This window comes from Trichosurus vulpecula, chromosome 8 (genome assembly GCF_011100635.1).
Source record: "Trichosurus vulpecula isolate mTriVul1 chromosome 8, mTriVul1.pri, whole genome shotgun sequence".
In the NCBI taxonomy this organism is placed as follows: Eukaryota; Metazoa; Chordata; class Mammalia; order Diprotodontia; family Phalangeridae; genus Trichosurus; species Trichosurus vulpecula.
The window spans coordinates 165,757,677-165,774,806 of NC_050580.1; the positions used below are offsets into that span (position 1 = coordinate 165,757,677).

Genomic DNA, 17,130 nt, shown 5'->3' on the forward strand with positions numbered 1-17,130 from the left:
AAGTCATACAAGTAATAAATAAATAATAACCAAAGTCCTGTGACTCCAAATCTAGTACAATGATCACTGGACCATCCTTTTCTTTACACTATTTTTTTCCCCTTTGGAGGACAGGCAGCCTTTGCACAGCACAGAGTTCTCAGCAGAACACATCTGGTTAAGAAAACTAGAGCCTCCATATAGAAGGTGAAGAAGAGGTGAACCAGTATGGGAATCCCTGCCAGCTAATGGAAATTTATATTTTAAGTGAGGTAGAGTTCCCAGAATAAGTTGAATCCCTGTGGTAAACAGCCTTTAGAGACAAGAAGGTAGCTAGGTAAAATAGCATTTAAGTTGTGCTTTCCATGAAATTTTTATGTGGTTATGTGTATTAAATCAGTCAAAGGAGATGGCATGTCCTGATGTATTTGGGGGAGGGGGGGAAGTATAAAAGCATTTCCTTTTCCTGGATATCATGCTGATAATATGTACAGTAACTTGAATTTTCAGGTGGACTTTATGCTTCAATTTAAGGCTTTCCAAAATACAATGTAGCATTATTGGTTTTTGTGTGCTACTAATGGACCATGGCTTAATTTTAGGAAGTGAGTTCTTGACAGTAGGAGGAGGACCCTGACATTTATGGATCATAAAGTAATGCCTTTCACTCTTTTTTCATTATTGTACACCTAGCACCTTTTGTGGTACCTTAAATGTAGTTTATTCGTGTACGTTTTCTGGTCTTTGTTCTTCTGATGTTAATCTATTATTTTCCAAATGTTTTTCAAGCTCATCTAGCTACTTTTTAACATTATAGTTTGACAAATATTAGTGAAAATATGAACGTTTAAATCATTTATATAATGACTTAAATTATGCTAATAGCAAAATGCTTCTGACAGGTCATGATCTTTTTAGTTAAACCCTGCTGCTCATAGATAGTTTTGCTTCTGGAAAGGTTTTGACTCATAGCCTCGTTTGTGTTTTCACATCAATAAATAATCATTGATAGATCTTTTGGCCACTGGTGAAATCAAGAATAACTCAGAGGAAAAGCAGGCATTTATTTAGCATCTACTATGTTAGGCTCTGTGTTGGGTGTTGGGCATACAAAGACAAAAATGGGACCGTCCTTGCCTTCAGGAAGGTTGTCTTCTCTCTGGAAGGCTTGAATTATAGTGGTGTCTTTTATATATGATGAGCGATCATGGACCAATTGCCTCTTAGTCCCTTGGACACCTCTCTGAGACAGGTGATTTGCAGATTGTCATTAAGGAAAGAACTTCCTACATTGTGAGCTCTCTATGTAGGCTAAAGGACATGTTCACTAATTCTGCCCTCACACTCCACTGCCCCCTTCCCCCCCAAAATACTAGCAAATGCTAGAATGAGACCTGTGCTCTTTAGGTCATGTCCAACTTTTGCCTTAAGAAAGTCAGTTCTTCTATTTTTAATGAAATCAATGAAGACAAAGCTCTAAGCATTGGGGATATGGGGTTGGGGGGCATCAGGATGGGTCAATTTGCTATCTGTGGGGATAAAGCAATAAAGTAGAAATTTGTTTTTTTGTTTTCTAAAGATACTGATGTCCAGTTGTAGCTAGCTTGTAGAATGTCAGGGAAGACTCCATTCTAATTCAGACCAATTACAACAGAGGACTTTTTCGTCTTAGTGAAAATATGATTTAAGGACTATTTTTTATGACTCGCAGTTTTATTACTTTCAAGTGCATGCAAAATCTGGAACTAGTCTTGGGAGACTTGCTGTGAAATTATGAAAATGATTTGTATTAGCATATCAATTAGATATAAATGATGACTTCTAAAGTTCTCCATGCCTATTGTTTGCAATAATTTGCAGGATCCATGATAAAAAGGTTTTCTTTAATAATGGTAAAAATCAATTTTCAGCCCTGTCCAAATTATCACAATTTCTAAATTAGTGGCATCATAGTTAATGAGGTTTTAAGTTTGTGACCCAAAGGCAGGGGTAGTAAATTAAGTTCTGCCAGGGAATCTAGAATCTCTACATCCAAAAGGAAGCTCTGGGTGGAGAAGCTACTTACAAAAGAAACCTTTTCAGGAGGCCGTGAAATCTTGGCTGGCTCCTGTAATTAGGTGCTTTCATGAACTAATGTCCTGAAACATTTATTTTTCCTTTATGGTGACAGTTGCTTAAGTGGATTTCACTGGAAACACTGATGTTAGAGATGAACTTCCTTGCATGTACAGGAATGTGACCAAAGGACTGACCTCCTAGTTACCGTAAACAAAGGCAACTTGTTAAAGGCACACACACCAAGCACAAGGACCTCATAAAATTGGCTTTTAATGAATGTCTGTTGAATGAATGAATATATGTATGTATTGGGTTCATTCCTAGAATGTCAATAAAATTAGAATAAAACTGTTTAAGTTGTTATGCTACATTATCTGCTGGATGGTGGTATGGAAGTGAGAAGGTAAAGAAATGAATCATGTTTCCACTTAGGACATCTATGGTTTAAATGTGAAAGACATAACTGTGTTGTACAAAAGTGGGGATAGAGGACTTGGTTTTGAAACACGGGTCTGCTATCTTACCAGTCACTCATCAACAAGTGTTTATTAATTGCCTAATTTATTAATTTCCAGGCATTGTGCTAGGTTCACAGAATGGTTGTTGTTTTTGTACAGTCACTTTTCAGTCACTTCCAACTCTTCATGACCCTCTTTGGGGTTTTCTTGGCAAAGATATTGGAGTGGTTTGCCTTTTCCTTCTCCAGCTCATTTTTCAGGTTAGGACTGAGGCAAACAGGGTTAAGTGACTTGCCCAGGGTCACACAGCCTGTAAGTATCTGAGACCAAATTTCTTGACTTCAAGCCCAATGCTCCATCCACTGTGCTACCTAGCTGCCTCTACTGTGCCACCTGACTGCTTGGTGCAGAGAACGCAGCAGTGAAAATGAAAACAAAACACCCTAAATCATCCCTTCACTCAAGAAGATTTTACTGTACATCCTATAGGGGAGACAACATGTAAGACATGTAAGCATATAGAAAATAAATACAAGGTGATTTTGGAGGGGTGTCACTGGTAGCTAGGAGGACCAGGATTCATTACTCTCTAGGCTGTCCATTGAGTCAGATAGAGCCCATGTTAGCTGGCAAATCAGAATTGTGCTATTGACATTTTGAAGTTTGCATGATATTTTTGTGGTTCTTTTGACTCTAAAGTGACTCATTCTTCTCCACATTGCACTCTGAACTTTCTCTCTCATGCCCCAGAAATCTCTTAGTCCTGAAAACTCAGTCCAGCCCAGGAATTCACACATTGAAGGTGTCATCTACCCCAGGGCCTCTACTTCTGACTGAATGGCTCATCCCAGAACCTTCATTTAAGGAGGGCACCCAGGCCAGCCACGTTTCATTCCTCTCCAGACTGGACTTGGGACTTTTTGTACCTTGCTCAATACCAAGTGTTTCATTCCTCCCACAATTTTTAGTTTCCATTTATGTGTAGTCTTCTCACATTAGAACATAAGCCCCTTGAAGGCAGGGGCTATCTTTCTGCTTTTATTTGTAATCTCAGTACTTATCCTGGTAGCACACAGCAAGCACTTAATAAAGGCTTGTGACTGACCAGGAAACAAATCCTATAGTAGGTGACTTTTGAGCTGAACTTGGGATTCTTCAAGGTTGAGCTGATAGAATGGCACCTTCTAGGCATAAAGTGACACTGTGCATAAGCATGGAGATAGGAGAAGTAATGTTGCATGTGAGAAAGAGCAAGAAAACCATTTTCTTGGACCATTCATGGGTGAAGGGGAATAATGTCTAAAAAGGCTGCTTAGATGTGGTAGACCCTGGTTGGGGTAGTCTTTGAAAGCCAAACAAAGATAATTTGACTCTAGATGTAATTGGAAGCTTCTAGAGTTCACTGAGTAGCAGAGCGGCAGGGTCAGACCTATGCTTCAGGAATATTAATTTAGCATCTCTTTGTGGCACAGATTGGAGAGAGGAGAGAATGAAGAAAGAGAATCCCATTAGGAAGCTATTGAAACACTCCAGGTTATAAGTAATATCCTGTAACAACAATGTTGCTAGCAGCTACTATGGCTGTGTAAGACCAACAACAAGAGCACACAGAAGGGCTGCCAACACAGGTTCTTTGATCTGCTTTTCTAAGGAAATCAACTTTAAGGGGTTAACAATTCTCAGTTTAGTTAAGCATACATATATCATTCACTTAGTTCAGGGGGAAAAGATCAGCCCCCTGAACTTCAGGGAAAATACAAACAGAAATTACAAACATGTATTATAAACAGATCAACAGACAGAGCTTGTCTGATCAGATCACAATAGTTACCAGAGAAGCATCAACATCTGGATTATTAAAGCCAGGGGGGCTGTTTCAATTATTGCCCAGAGTCTTGTCAGCAACACTCTTTCAATGAGTGTGCCCCCAAAAGCAAAATGCCAACCTCAGAGCTCTTATACCCTGCTCAGTGCCTTGAGGGTGTGGGAAAGTTCTTCAATCACATAAATCGCAAATACAAATCAATGACTCTCTACTGCCCCAGTGCTGAGAAACACTCCAAGACAAAAGATCCCACTTTACCTCCCCATTCAAACAAAGGTGAGACTCATTAAAGTCACTTGTTTGCCTTAGCATCCCACAAAAGAAGAACAGCAAAAAATCCTGCCCTGATTGCCTTTACATATTCTGAATTATGGTATTAGCCACGTGAGTGGAGAGAGTGGGACACATTCAAGAGATGTGGAAGTAGAAAAGACAAAATTTGTCCATTGGGGGTGAGAGAAAGTGAGGAGATGAGAATGACTCTGTTATTGAGTACTTGGGTGACAGAAAGGGCGGTGGTAACCTCACCAGAAGTAGGGAAGTTCCATCAGAAGAGGGGTAGATTTTGAGGAAAGATAATGAATTCTGTTTCAGTCATGTGATTAAGGTATCTGTTTAAAATGTTCAATAGGCAGTTCTGTAGGACTGAAGCTCAAGAGAGGTGGGGAGGATTGGAGATTTATTTCTCCTAGGGTTCATCTGCTGATAATTTTACCTACTTTCTACCTGTATGGTCTTTGGAAAGTCATTTTGTTTTTCTTACCCTTATTTTTCCATCTGTAAAAGAAGAGAAGGATTTGTACTAGATGATTTCTCAGGTTCCATCCAGCTCTTAAAGTCTGTGACCCTGTGTACTTTTTCTGCATCAACTTTCTCACCTATAAAATGAAGGATTTGAATTAAATAATCCCTAAGGAGCCTTTTATCTTCCATTAAATACTGCTTGGGGATGTGTAATGAGTCTCTTGTATACTTATTTTCCTAGAAATTAACTGTAATTTATTGTAATCTTTTAAAGGATAAGTATAAGAATTGTTATTTCATTCATATAGAGAACTCCCTGGATGAGAAAATTGCCTCTCCCAATCCACAATGTGGATATCTTCTCTGCAACTTCAAAGTCTCAGAACGTTGCTTAGAGCACTGGGAGGGCAAGCGACTTGTCTAGAGTCACACATCCTGAATGTTTCAGAGGCAAACTCTGGGACTTGAATCCAGCTGCTCTTGGTTTGAGAGCCATCTCTTTAACCCCTAATATTATATTTCTCAGGAGCAAGACATTAGTTTTAATTATCTTTGTTTCTTCTCCCTTAGATCCTAGATTCACTTTGGTATCTTACAGCTAATGAATAGGCAATTAATAATTAAGAGGTAGTTAATAATGATGAACTAATGACATGATAATCCCTCTCCAGATGCAATAGAAAAGATACAAGTTTAGAGCTCTTTTAGTGAATGAGTCAGAATTGTGTCACTGACATTTTAAATGTTTTGGTGGCTCTTAGGAATTCATCCTGCTTCCTAGTGATTTGAGGTATAGAATCCATATGGTCAATTGAGAAATATCCTTGGTTTTCTAAAGGACTACCAATTTAATTTCAATTTTTATTTCACATTTCCCCAGCACACTTCCCAAGGCAGTGTTTATAAATCTCCACTAAGCTTTCAAATATAGTTTCTCCATCTTTCCAGGTAGGGAAAATCTGTCATCATACTTCCCTGTGTCATTTCTCTCTTCTGGGATAACTATCTATTACATGATCCAGAGGAAATGAAAACCCTACTCAACTGGAAATATGACTTTGGTGCCTCTTACTTGGCTAAGGTATGTTTAGCCAGTATGAATGTTTGGCAGCTGTGTCCATAGTGCCACTATAGGACTGAATTGTGCCCCGTTCCAAATGAAAAGTGGCATATGTCCAATGATATAGCAGAGGAGTGGCCATGCTTTCTAAGAGACTTTGTGTAATTTAGCTCTGTTTTAGTTTAGATAGAAGATAGTTAATGAAACTAATGTGAATCTCGCAGATCTTGCATCTACTCCTTCTGGTACCAAATTTTCTTCCATTAGATCTGATAGCAAACTGAATCTGCCAAATAAAAAATTCAAGTCCCTATTATGCAGATAACACTATGAAAGTCACCATATGAAGCACAATGTAATGTGGTATCTTTGTTCCAGTCTTTATCCATAAGGACCTGGAAGATAAGGTATGTTTACTGAGTTACAGTAGAAACAGCACTGAATTCAGGCTCAGTAGTTCTGCTCTATCTCCTCATTTCTTCTGCTTACTAGCTTTGTGTGTGAGACCTTGAGCAAATCACTAGCTTTCTTACCTTTGTTCACCTGTAAAATGAGGAGATTGGACAAGATGGTATGTAAAGTCCCTTCCATCTCTAAATCTTAAGAACAGGTATTTATAAAGCAGTATGTAATGAAATGGTAGGCATTTCAAAGGAGAGTGATATCCATCTGAGCTAGAATGGTTAAGAAAAGCTAAAAGCTTCATGGAGGGAGGTATGACTTGATTTATTTTTGAAGGATCACTACAGAGTAGGAGAAGGTTTGCTCTTCTTCAGGGAGAAATTGAAACAACAAAGGCACACATGTGGTAATGAGGAAAGCATTTTAGGAACAGTGAATAAAGCACCCTCGTTAGAGGACAGTTTTGGGTTGGTGAATTTGGGTTGGAGGAGTTAAGCTCAGAAAGGTAAAGCAGGGTAGGGCTAAATTCTGCACCTTAAATACCAAATTAAGAAGCTATAGATCTTGGAGAGCCATTGGAGCTTTTTGAACACAACAACCTCATGGAAATAGTACTTTGGATAGAAAGCTAAATAAGCAGCAGAGTGGAAGATGGATTGAATGGAGCTAGGTAGAACCATTACTAGATGATTTTAGTAGTCTAATCATGGATCAACAAAAGCCTAAACTAGGGTATTTTCAGTAAGAAGGGAGGAAAAGGGATATAAGCAACGTTACAAAGAAAGAATACATTAAATAACCTTTTTGGTGAGAGGAGCACATGAGAGAGATAAGGGAGATTTGGCTTGGTCTGTTTCAGTAAAGTAGGTTTAGTTGGCTGTATTGTATGGCCTTATTCTTTTCTTGATCACTTTTGTAGAAACCTACTGCTACTATTGCTTTTGTTCTTTATCTCTCTCTGGTTTTCCTTCCACGTGCTGTGGACTTGGGATGGTGGGGTAGGAAAATTTAGAGCCAAGGAGAGTTATTGCAAAAGCCATGCAGAGTATAAGATAATAACAATATTTGTTTAGTTTTTTACAATTTTCACAATTAATTCACATGCGTAGTATTTTTCACTTGTATTCTCCATAGCATTATCAGATGGATTTCTTTATAAATTGGGTTGTTTTTAAAATAAAAAAATATTTTTGCATTAGCAAGCATTTATTTTCTCTCCCATCTACCTTTCTGCACTATCAGTTGAATACCTTTAAAAGCAAAAAACACCACAACATTTTATAACAATTATAACAATTTGTAACAAATAAGCATAGTCAAGAAAAACAAATTCTCACGTTAATCACATTTAAAAAGTTTCTCATTCTGTATATTGAAGTTCATCACCTCTCTTTCAGGTGCTCAGTCTCATGACAGTTATCAGTTCCATATTGTAACCAGAAAAACAACTCAAAAAGCATAACCTGGTAACAGTGGGTTACATCTGTTGTCATTGCACTGGGAGGATTATTGGTCATTAGGAATGGCCAGGCAGGGAAAAGAATAGAACACTACACTTTGATACTAATGAAGGGTAAAGGACCTGTATTTAAGCCTTAAATTTCAGCTGCTGAAAGACAGTTTTGGGTGCTGGTGAATGACTGAAAACTTGAAAACCCTAGGGACACGATCAGGCAAATAATAGGGAGAATATGATAAAGGAAGAATGAATAAATGGAATTGGGGGTTTTAGAGAAGAAAAGAAAAAGAAAAGCAATAGATACAAAATTATATGAGGGATTTTGGCTTTGTTACTTTATAGGTGTTTTATATGTAGATGTACAGACATAGATACATATGCCCTTTATATACACATTAATAGGAGTGTGATGACAACAATAGACTGTGAATCTAAAGACTTGTTTTTCATTTTGTGAAATATTGCTAGAGCTATGGGAAGTTTATTTTCCCTGTTTGTTTCTCTGTGACTCTGGGCTAATTCTTAGTTTTGTTCCAATTTTATTTCTGGATTTTCCCACCTTTTGTACCCACAGACCTTAGAAAGCTGAGTCTATGTGGCATATGGCTTTTTTTGGTACTAGGTGCAAGGGATTCCTAGGCTCTGACATAATAGAGAGTACTTGTGACGGGTTTGCTTGCCTAGGCTGCCACGAAGGATGCAGGGAGATATGGAAAAGTTAACATTCCCAAGACGGTGTCAAGCAGTCACAATCACTTTGTGGAGACTACACTCCCCACCTCCATCAATCTTGTTATCCCCAGGATGCCCCAGAAATTCATTCTATATTGTTTGGGATTTCTGCTACAGCTGATAGAGCCACCTTTTGGAGGAGTAGGTTTGTTTCTTAATTAGGGACTCAAGGCAAAGGAGCATGTGGCAGAGGATCTCTGGGAGTATATCACTTGGGTAGGGTATTGCTTGGCTTGAACTCAGTTCAGTCCAGCTCAGACTCACTCTACCAAAGGGTTAAATAGCAGGCATGTTCTCAAGGTTACATACAGACCTAGAAAAATATAGAAGGCTCCTAGCCTGGACCTAATTCCATAATAGTGGCCTTATTCAGTAATTTCAGTTAATGAGACATATTTGAACAGGCAGACATTTGGTGAGATTAAGATTCAGTCGTATCTGACTCTTTGTAAACCCATTTGGGTTTTTTTTGTAAATGCTAGAGTAGTTTGCCATTTCCTTCTCTAGCTCATTTTACAGATGAGGAAACTGAGACAAACAGAGTTAAGTGACTTGCCCAGGGTCACACAGCTAGTAAGTGTCTGAGGCCAGATTTATACTCAGGTCTTCCTGACTCTACGCTCAGCACTCCATCCACCGTGATACCTAGCTGCCCAGGTCACTCAGTTTACACATGCATAAAACATGGAATTGTTATTGGTTCTGATGGTTAAATTACAGATTCGCAATAATAGATTTAATTGGGAAATCTTTTGTACTATGTCTAGATGTTTAAAAAAAATCCTATTTCAGAAAATGCCCCCATTAAAGTTGGATATACATTTTAAAGATTTATTCATACATTTGGTTTTAGGGGCTTTTCAAGTTTTACTATGAAATGATTTATATGCCAATTAATTTCTTTTTTGGAAGAGTGTATCAAGATACAATTAAAATTATATTCAGGCATTTTCTACGTAATTTCTAGAATTCTATACAGCATTGTAGCAGCATTAACTGGCACTTTGGTATATAATGCTTTTACTGTTATTAAAAAAGACTATTATTAAAAATTGAATGAGATTCTACTCTATTGGAGACTTTAATAAAAGTGAATGTCATACAGTATAGGTAACAGTAAAATTTAACTTAAAGCCAGGCAATATCAGTGGACAAATTGAGGTTATAAAAGATATACATGTAGCCTCCCTTCAACTTAAGGATATGAGTTTGTTCTCAAAGTTCATTTCTAAGTAGGTTGTTTGGAACTCACAGCCTATTTTTTCACAGAAGTAATGTTATAAATGGTGATTAGGTTTCAAGTCAGTCCACAAAAGCCTACTTAACCCATAATGTACCTGAAGTACAATATTAATACAGTTTCACTACACCTATCCATCACTTAAAATGTTTTCTTTATAGGAAAATCCATTATGAATTCCTGCTGAGGAAGTTCAGAGCACATCTTCTTCTAGATGGGAAAGTTAGGGTCTCCCAGGTCTTCAAATCCCAGGTATCAGCAATAGTTCTTTTGGAGGCCCAGACATGGCTTCTGGGTACCAATAATTAAATCATTATGTTTCTGTAAGTCAACAGTATTTCATAACTATTATCTAATCAGTAGCCTGGTGCAATGGAGACAGATTGAGCTTTCAGGTCCTGGGTTTGGAATCTAGATGTGCCATTGTGCCAACGACTTGGGGCAAGTCACTTTTTCATCATTGGAGGGAATGGGACATGATGATCTCTAATATCCCTTCTAACACTAAAGCTATTACTGAAGACTCCTGTGAGCTATTCAAAGAGCTTATAGTCTAATAGAGTGAGACACTAATATAAAGACCTGACAATCCAATAAATTCATTAGTGAGTTGTAAAACAAAGTGCTGTGTGAGAGCTGAGGCAGGAATCTGGGAAAGCTTCAGGGAGAAGGTGACTTTTGAGTTGTACTTTAAAGATGGTTAGGTTTTCAATAGGCAAAGAAGGAGTGGCAGGATATTTGAGGTATAGCAAAGGAGACCCCATTTCATAATTAGTCCAGGGCCATGTAATGAATAAAGATAATTCAACAGGTACTTATTAAGTGCCTACTATGTGCAAGGTACTGTGCAATGTGTTGTAGATCCAAAGGTAAAAACGAAACTCACTTCCCTCAAAGGACTTATATTTTCCTGGCTTTATATCATACATAGACGGATAAGTGCATGCATGCTGGTAATAATAATAATGATGATAATGATATCATTTAAATGAAACCTACTATGTGCCAGGCACTCGGGTAACCTCTTTACAAATATTGTCTTGTTTGATCCTCATAAAAGCCCTGGGAGGTAAGAGCTATTGTTCTTCCTATTTTATACTCAAGGAACCTGAAACAGAGGTTAAGTGACTTGCCCAGGGTCACACAACTAAATAAGCATTTGAGACTGGGTTTCAGCTCAGGTCTTCCTGACTCAAAGCCCAGTGCTCAATGTCTTGCACTATGAAGCTATCTCAGCTGCCATGCCTATCCATATGGGAATTTTGGGGGAATTTTGTGGAAGCCACAGATGACACGTGAAGGCCATTGGAGCCTATGACCAAATACTTAACCCAAATTTTACAATAAGGTACTGTGAATACCCTATAAAAGAGAAAGAAAAAATTCTAACTTCTTCTCTGATATGAAGGGAGGGTCAAAAAATTTTACATAGATTTTCCACGTTGGAGGGGTGCTGCGCCCTTAACCCCCTGCAATGTGGAATGGATGACTGTAATGAAACTCCTTGATGACAGGTATTAGTTTTGCGTATTTTGTTTTGTTTTGGTTTTTTCCTATAGATCCCTCGCAACCAGCGCACCAACTAGCTGTGTGACCTTGGGTGAGTCACTTAACCTTTGTTACATATAGGGTAGGACTTCTAATGCATATTTATTAGTTTCAATTCAATTGTGTTTAGGAAAAGTCTTCATAGAGGAGATAACAATGAAGGTAAAATATTCTTGACTTCAGCAAGCCAAGAATTTTGAGAGATGGAGATGGGGAAGAAGTACATTTCAGGCATCGAGAATGGTTTCTGGCGGATAGGTCAGTAGTGGGAAATAGACAGAGACAAATAGAACTGGGAAGACGAGTTCAAAACCTACCTTAAATACTCACTAGTTCTGTGATCCTGTGCAATTCACTTAACAGAGGGTTGGGGAATCTGTGGCCCTGTTGGTCCTCAAGTTTGACCCTTTGACTGAATCCATTTAGAACCATACTTGAGGTCCTCATCCCTGACTTAAGTTCTTTCAGCATCAATTTCTTAATTAGAAAAATGAGGCTAATCATAGAAATCACTTCATAAGTTTGTTTTGAGGATCAAATGAAATTCCATGTGTAAAGTACTTTGTAAACCTCAAAGTGCTAATTGTATTCTTCATTGCTTAGCATAATGTCTGACACATAATACATGCTTAATGAATCATTGATGATTGTTTGAAACCTCTAAGGCAACTTTTAGCTTTAAAACCATCATTATGTGAACAAGATGATCGTTAAGGTTCTTTTAGCTACCATGATTTTTTGAAAGGCAAAAATCAAAGTCCTGGGCTTCGTAGAATTTGTAGTAATATATAAAGTGGTACAGTGGATAGAGAACTGGGCCTGGAGTCAGAAGGATTCTTCTTGGTGAATTCAAATCTGGCCTGAGACACATACTAGATGTTTGACCCTGGGCAAGTCATGTAAACCTGTTTGCCTCAGTTTCTTCATCTGTAAAATGAGCTGAAGATGGAAATGGCAAACCACTCCAATATCTTTGCCAAGAAAACTCCAAATCAGGTCATGAAAAGTCAGATAAAACTGAGCAACAGGAACAACAACTTTAAAAGTTGAATATGACACTGATGGAGAGTGGGGCCACTGAGCAGATATTTTCTATATCAAACATTTTAGGCAGTACATTATAGCAGATAGAATGCTAAACTCGGAATCAGAAAGCTTTGAGTTCAAATATTGCTTCATACTTGTTAGGTATGTCACCCATGATACTTAAAGGGCCTCAGTCAGCTCAACTCTAAAGTAAGGGGGTTGGACATTATGACCAGCTCAATCTATAATCCTCTGAGTGCATATATACACACATACATGTGTATATAGATGTCTGTGTGTACATGTGTATGTTTATATATTCTTGCCTCCTTCCTTACCCAAGCCATTCCTTCTAACAAAGAATCAAAGAATAAAAAATAAAGGGAAAAATAATTCAGCAAAAATAACCAAACATTGACCAATTCTAATAGTATAAGTAATTGTTGAACCCCCACTTTGGGTTAGGGAATTCATTTTCCTAGCTCTTCTCATCTAATATTTTGAGGTGATAAGTCATATATAGCATAATTAAACAATTTTTAAAAATCAGTAAAGAAACTAATTTCCTGGCTTAGTTTTATATTTAAAGGGCAGTTTGTATACTTCTAAATCTTTTATGATTAGCATCCATTCATCGTTTTTTGTCGTAATAAGGAAATTGCTTGAGTCCATATTCCCACTTCAAGGCTGGAGATGAAGCAAGTGATTGTTAAACCTTTTGGTCTCTCTGAATCAGGCATCAACACTGTGTTCTCTCCCTAGGGAAAAGAAGGAAAGAAACTAACGGAGCAGTCTACCGTCTTGATTTGAAGGAAATGTGCACACATATCACACTGTTTTCTTACAGGTTTCTCTATTTTGTAAAAATCCTCCCTTATTATCATCAGAGTAATTTATGTGGGGAGGAGTTAGAGGAATTCAAAGGCAAAATGCTTGCTGACCATCTGGGATTTACCCTTCACACTTTCTCTCTCTATAATACTTTCCAAAGGTCTTTGCCCTTAGGACAAAGGGATTGTGTAGGGCTCAGCTCTCTTCTCTTCTGCTCTCCACCTGCTGTTGCACTTTCATGTGCAGATTTCCTTTTGCAACTTTCTGAGCTAACTCCCCTAGAATTGAGCAAGGAGGGGAAAGGAGGTCTTCCCTTCTTTACCCCTTTATTCCCTGACAAGAAACAGAACTCCCTCAGTAACTTCACCAAGCAACAGCTAGCTCAGAGTAGCCTCAAAGGTTGTTAAAAAAAAAAAGTTGGGGAAAATGCTAAGGCTTAGAGGAAATAGAAGAAAAAAAATTTGATTTTTCTTGGAAAGTTTTGGGAATTCTGGTAATGAAGCAGCCCATGGAAAGTGCCATGTGAATAGCACCTAATAATAGTTAGATGATAATTAGTTTTTTTTTTTTTTAAAGAGAGTAGGCATTATGTACATATAGATACCAAACACATTTATTATACTCCATCAGTTATTGGAAATCCTCATTGTCACTAAATCATTGATTAGAATTTTTAACTCTTTTTTTGTTTTGTTTTTGTTTTGTCAGGGCAATTGGGGTTAAGTGACTTGCCCAAGGTCACACAGCTAGTACATGTGTCAAGTGTCTGAGGACGGATTTGAACTCAGGTCCTCCTGACTCCAGGGCCAGTACTCTACTCACTGTGCCACCTAGCTGCCCCCACAGAATTTTTAACTCTTGATGTAATAAACTTTGTTGTTATCACTTGATAAGCTATAATATACCAATTTTATTGTAATGTGACTTTTTTTAAATCTCCTGTAGCATCATCCATCCAACGGGGAATTGGGTCTGGAGTCAGTGGAACTTAATCTCACCTGTAGTGCTTGCTACAGTTGTGGCTTTTGGCAAATCACTTATCCTCCTTGGGCCTCAGTTTCTCATATGTGTAGTGGTAGGATTGGTTAGATGACCTTGAGGCATCCCAGTTCTACATCTGGGATGCAAAAAAAAGATCACATCAGACCATTTCAAAAACCTAAAGTTTGAGTGAAGCCAATATATTATTTGACATATAAATGCATTTAAATGGCTTAAAATTTAGCCACAGATTCTGATAAAAATGTAATCTTAATCATTCAGCTTGTCAAGTTATAGACTTAAAGTTAGAGAATATGTTAGATGTTATTGACTACAACCTTCCTTCCTATTTAAGGCATCTTCCCATGCCATCCCTGATGGGTGATTATCCATATACAGAGTTTATAACATGTGAGTAATTGAGATTTTATATGTATGTATGCTATCTTAATACATACATACATTTGCATGCATTTATATGTGTGTGTGTGTGTGTGTGTGTGTGTGTATGTTTTATTGATGCCACTTGTCATTCCCAGAAACGTCCTTCCTAACCAGGAATTTTTAACAAAGAAAGAAAAATAAGGAAAAGTATCTGACAGACTGGACCCATTTGGCAATATGTATAATACCCTGCCCTAGTAGTTTTCCACCTCTCTGCCAAGAGGAGATATGTTTCATTATCTAATCTGTAGTAACATTATTGGCTTTTTTGATTGTTCAGAATTTGTCTTCCTTTCAGTGATCTTTTCATTAACATTGCTGTAGTCATCATTTTTCTGATTCTGCTCAATTCACTCTGCATCAGTTCTGATAAACCTTCACATGTTTCCTTGAATTCCTCATGCTTGACATTTCTCCCTGCAAAATAATGCATAATTCATTTATGTACCTCAGTTTATATAACTATTTTCCCATTAATGGGCTCCCAATTATCTTCTAGTTTTTGACAAACACAAAAAGTGTTGCTATATGAATATTTTGGTATATATTTGAACATTTGGAGCAGAGAAGTCTCTAAATTTGTGCATTTCACATTTCTTTTGAGCTACTGCAATTCTGCTTTGCTCAATGAATACAGTGTCTTCTAGCATGGTGTGCCTGCATCAAAGAAGGGGTTGTACTCTATGAGCAAAGCAGTATGGTAAAATGGGGGTTTTACTACTGTATTTGACAGTATTTAGTACTGTATTGTGAAGAACCAATGAGACAATAAACTTAAAGCCCTCCACAAGCCTTACACTACTATTAAAGTTGTAGCTTTTATTATTATCAGCCTATTGTCCACTCTGTCTACGTAACTAGCCCACCTTCTTTTTGATCATATCTTTTAACTAGATAATGGTATCTATTAGCTAGAGTAAATATTTTGTTAATATACAAAGAAAAAAAAATACTGCTTTGGTAAAATAAAGGTTTTCTAAAGTCATTTTGCTTTCCTGGGCCTGATCTAAATACGAGATTGAAATTTCTGCTTTAACACTTTTTGATTCATTCCTTTATGATTTGCCACTTTTGTAATCATTTCTCTTTGTTCCTAAAGGATGTGTCCTATTTGATATGTACATGCATTTAAATGCTTTGGTGTATTTCTATGGTATGGCAAGTGTTTAAGGTACAAAGTTATATGAATAATTAAAAAAAAAAACTAAAAAACAAAGAAAAACTGTCACACAAGTATACATCTAAATAAGTCCTGTCCTTTTTACATCAGCCATGTTGGAAACTTATCACACTTAGCATTATGGAACTGCCATTGCCCAAACACATTTGGAACTGTTTTAGAAAGACTGTCAGAGCCCGTAGTGCATTCCTTTCAATTTATTACAATTCAATAAACATCTATTGAATTCCCCCTGTGAGGACAGTATAGTGCTGGGCACCATGCATCCCTTTTTAGTGCCCTAAGTGTAGTCAGATATTTATCCTTTGGGGGTGGATTCGATTTTTGGAAATAACCAGAAGTCATTCAGGACCAAGTCTGCAAGACGTGTTAGTGATCAAGCTGAGCAATACCATTTTGACATGAAATGAAGGTATAGAATCTGGTTTTCTTGAGTACCTTCTAAGCTAAATCTAAATAAGATGCTCCAAAAAAGATTTTGAGATCTTTAAAATTTGCGCATAGCCTCCCAAGTTATTTACTTTGTAAGTATTCATTCGAATGTGTATATTTTGCTGTTTTTAGTTCAGAGCTTTTCTTATTTCTAAGGGTGAAGGCATTCAATTTTTTAATTGTTGATTTAATTTTGACTAGACTTGAGATTTCATTGATATAGGGCATTCATTTATTCTACTCTGGATCTTGTTTTTTTCATCTGTAAAATGGCCTGGCTTTGCTGTATAATCCTCTGAGTCTTTTCATTTTCTTTTCCAAAACAAGTTTTTAATAATGTATTTTGGTTTTTTATATCATCATAGTTTTTCCTCTATTCCTTCTTCCTCCTTCTCCCAGACAGTCAATCTGATAATCTTTTTTTAGAGAAAAAAGAAGGGCAAAAATCAGCATAACTGTCCAGTCTATTTAAAAAGTTTGAAAATATGTTCAATGTACAACAATAGTGGACCTCCCACTTTCACAAAGGAGTAAGATGGGAGTGTCTTCTCATGTCATTTTTAGAGCCAGGCATGTTCTTTATACTTTCACTACATTTTCAGTTTTTGTGCATATGGTTGTTCTTTCTGTTAACATTGTTGTAGTCATTATGTATATTGTTTTTTTTGGGTCTGCTTACTTCACTCTGCATCAACTCAATCTTCTCTATTTTTCATATTCATCATTTCTTA

At 37.2% G+C, this 17,130-nt stretch overlaps 1 protein-coding gene across 1 annotated transcript in view; it reads left to right on the forward strand.

Moving 5' to 3' along the window:
* WDR72 (WD repeat domain 72) overlaps window positions 1-17,130 on the forward strand; it is a 251,952-nt gene that overhangs the window by 107,399 nt on the left and 127,423 nt on the right. The window contains exon 14 of the mRNA XM_036736044.1: window positions 952-955. Within this exon, the coding sequence (XP_036591939.1) occupies window positions 952-955 (4 nt within the window). The remainder of the gene's footprint in view (window positions 1-951; window positions 956-17,130) is intronic.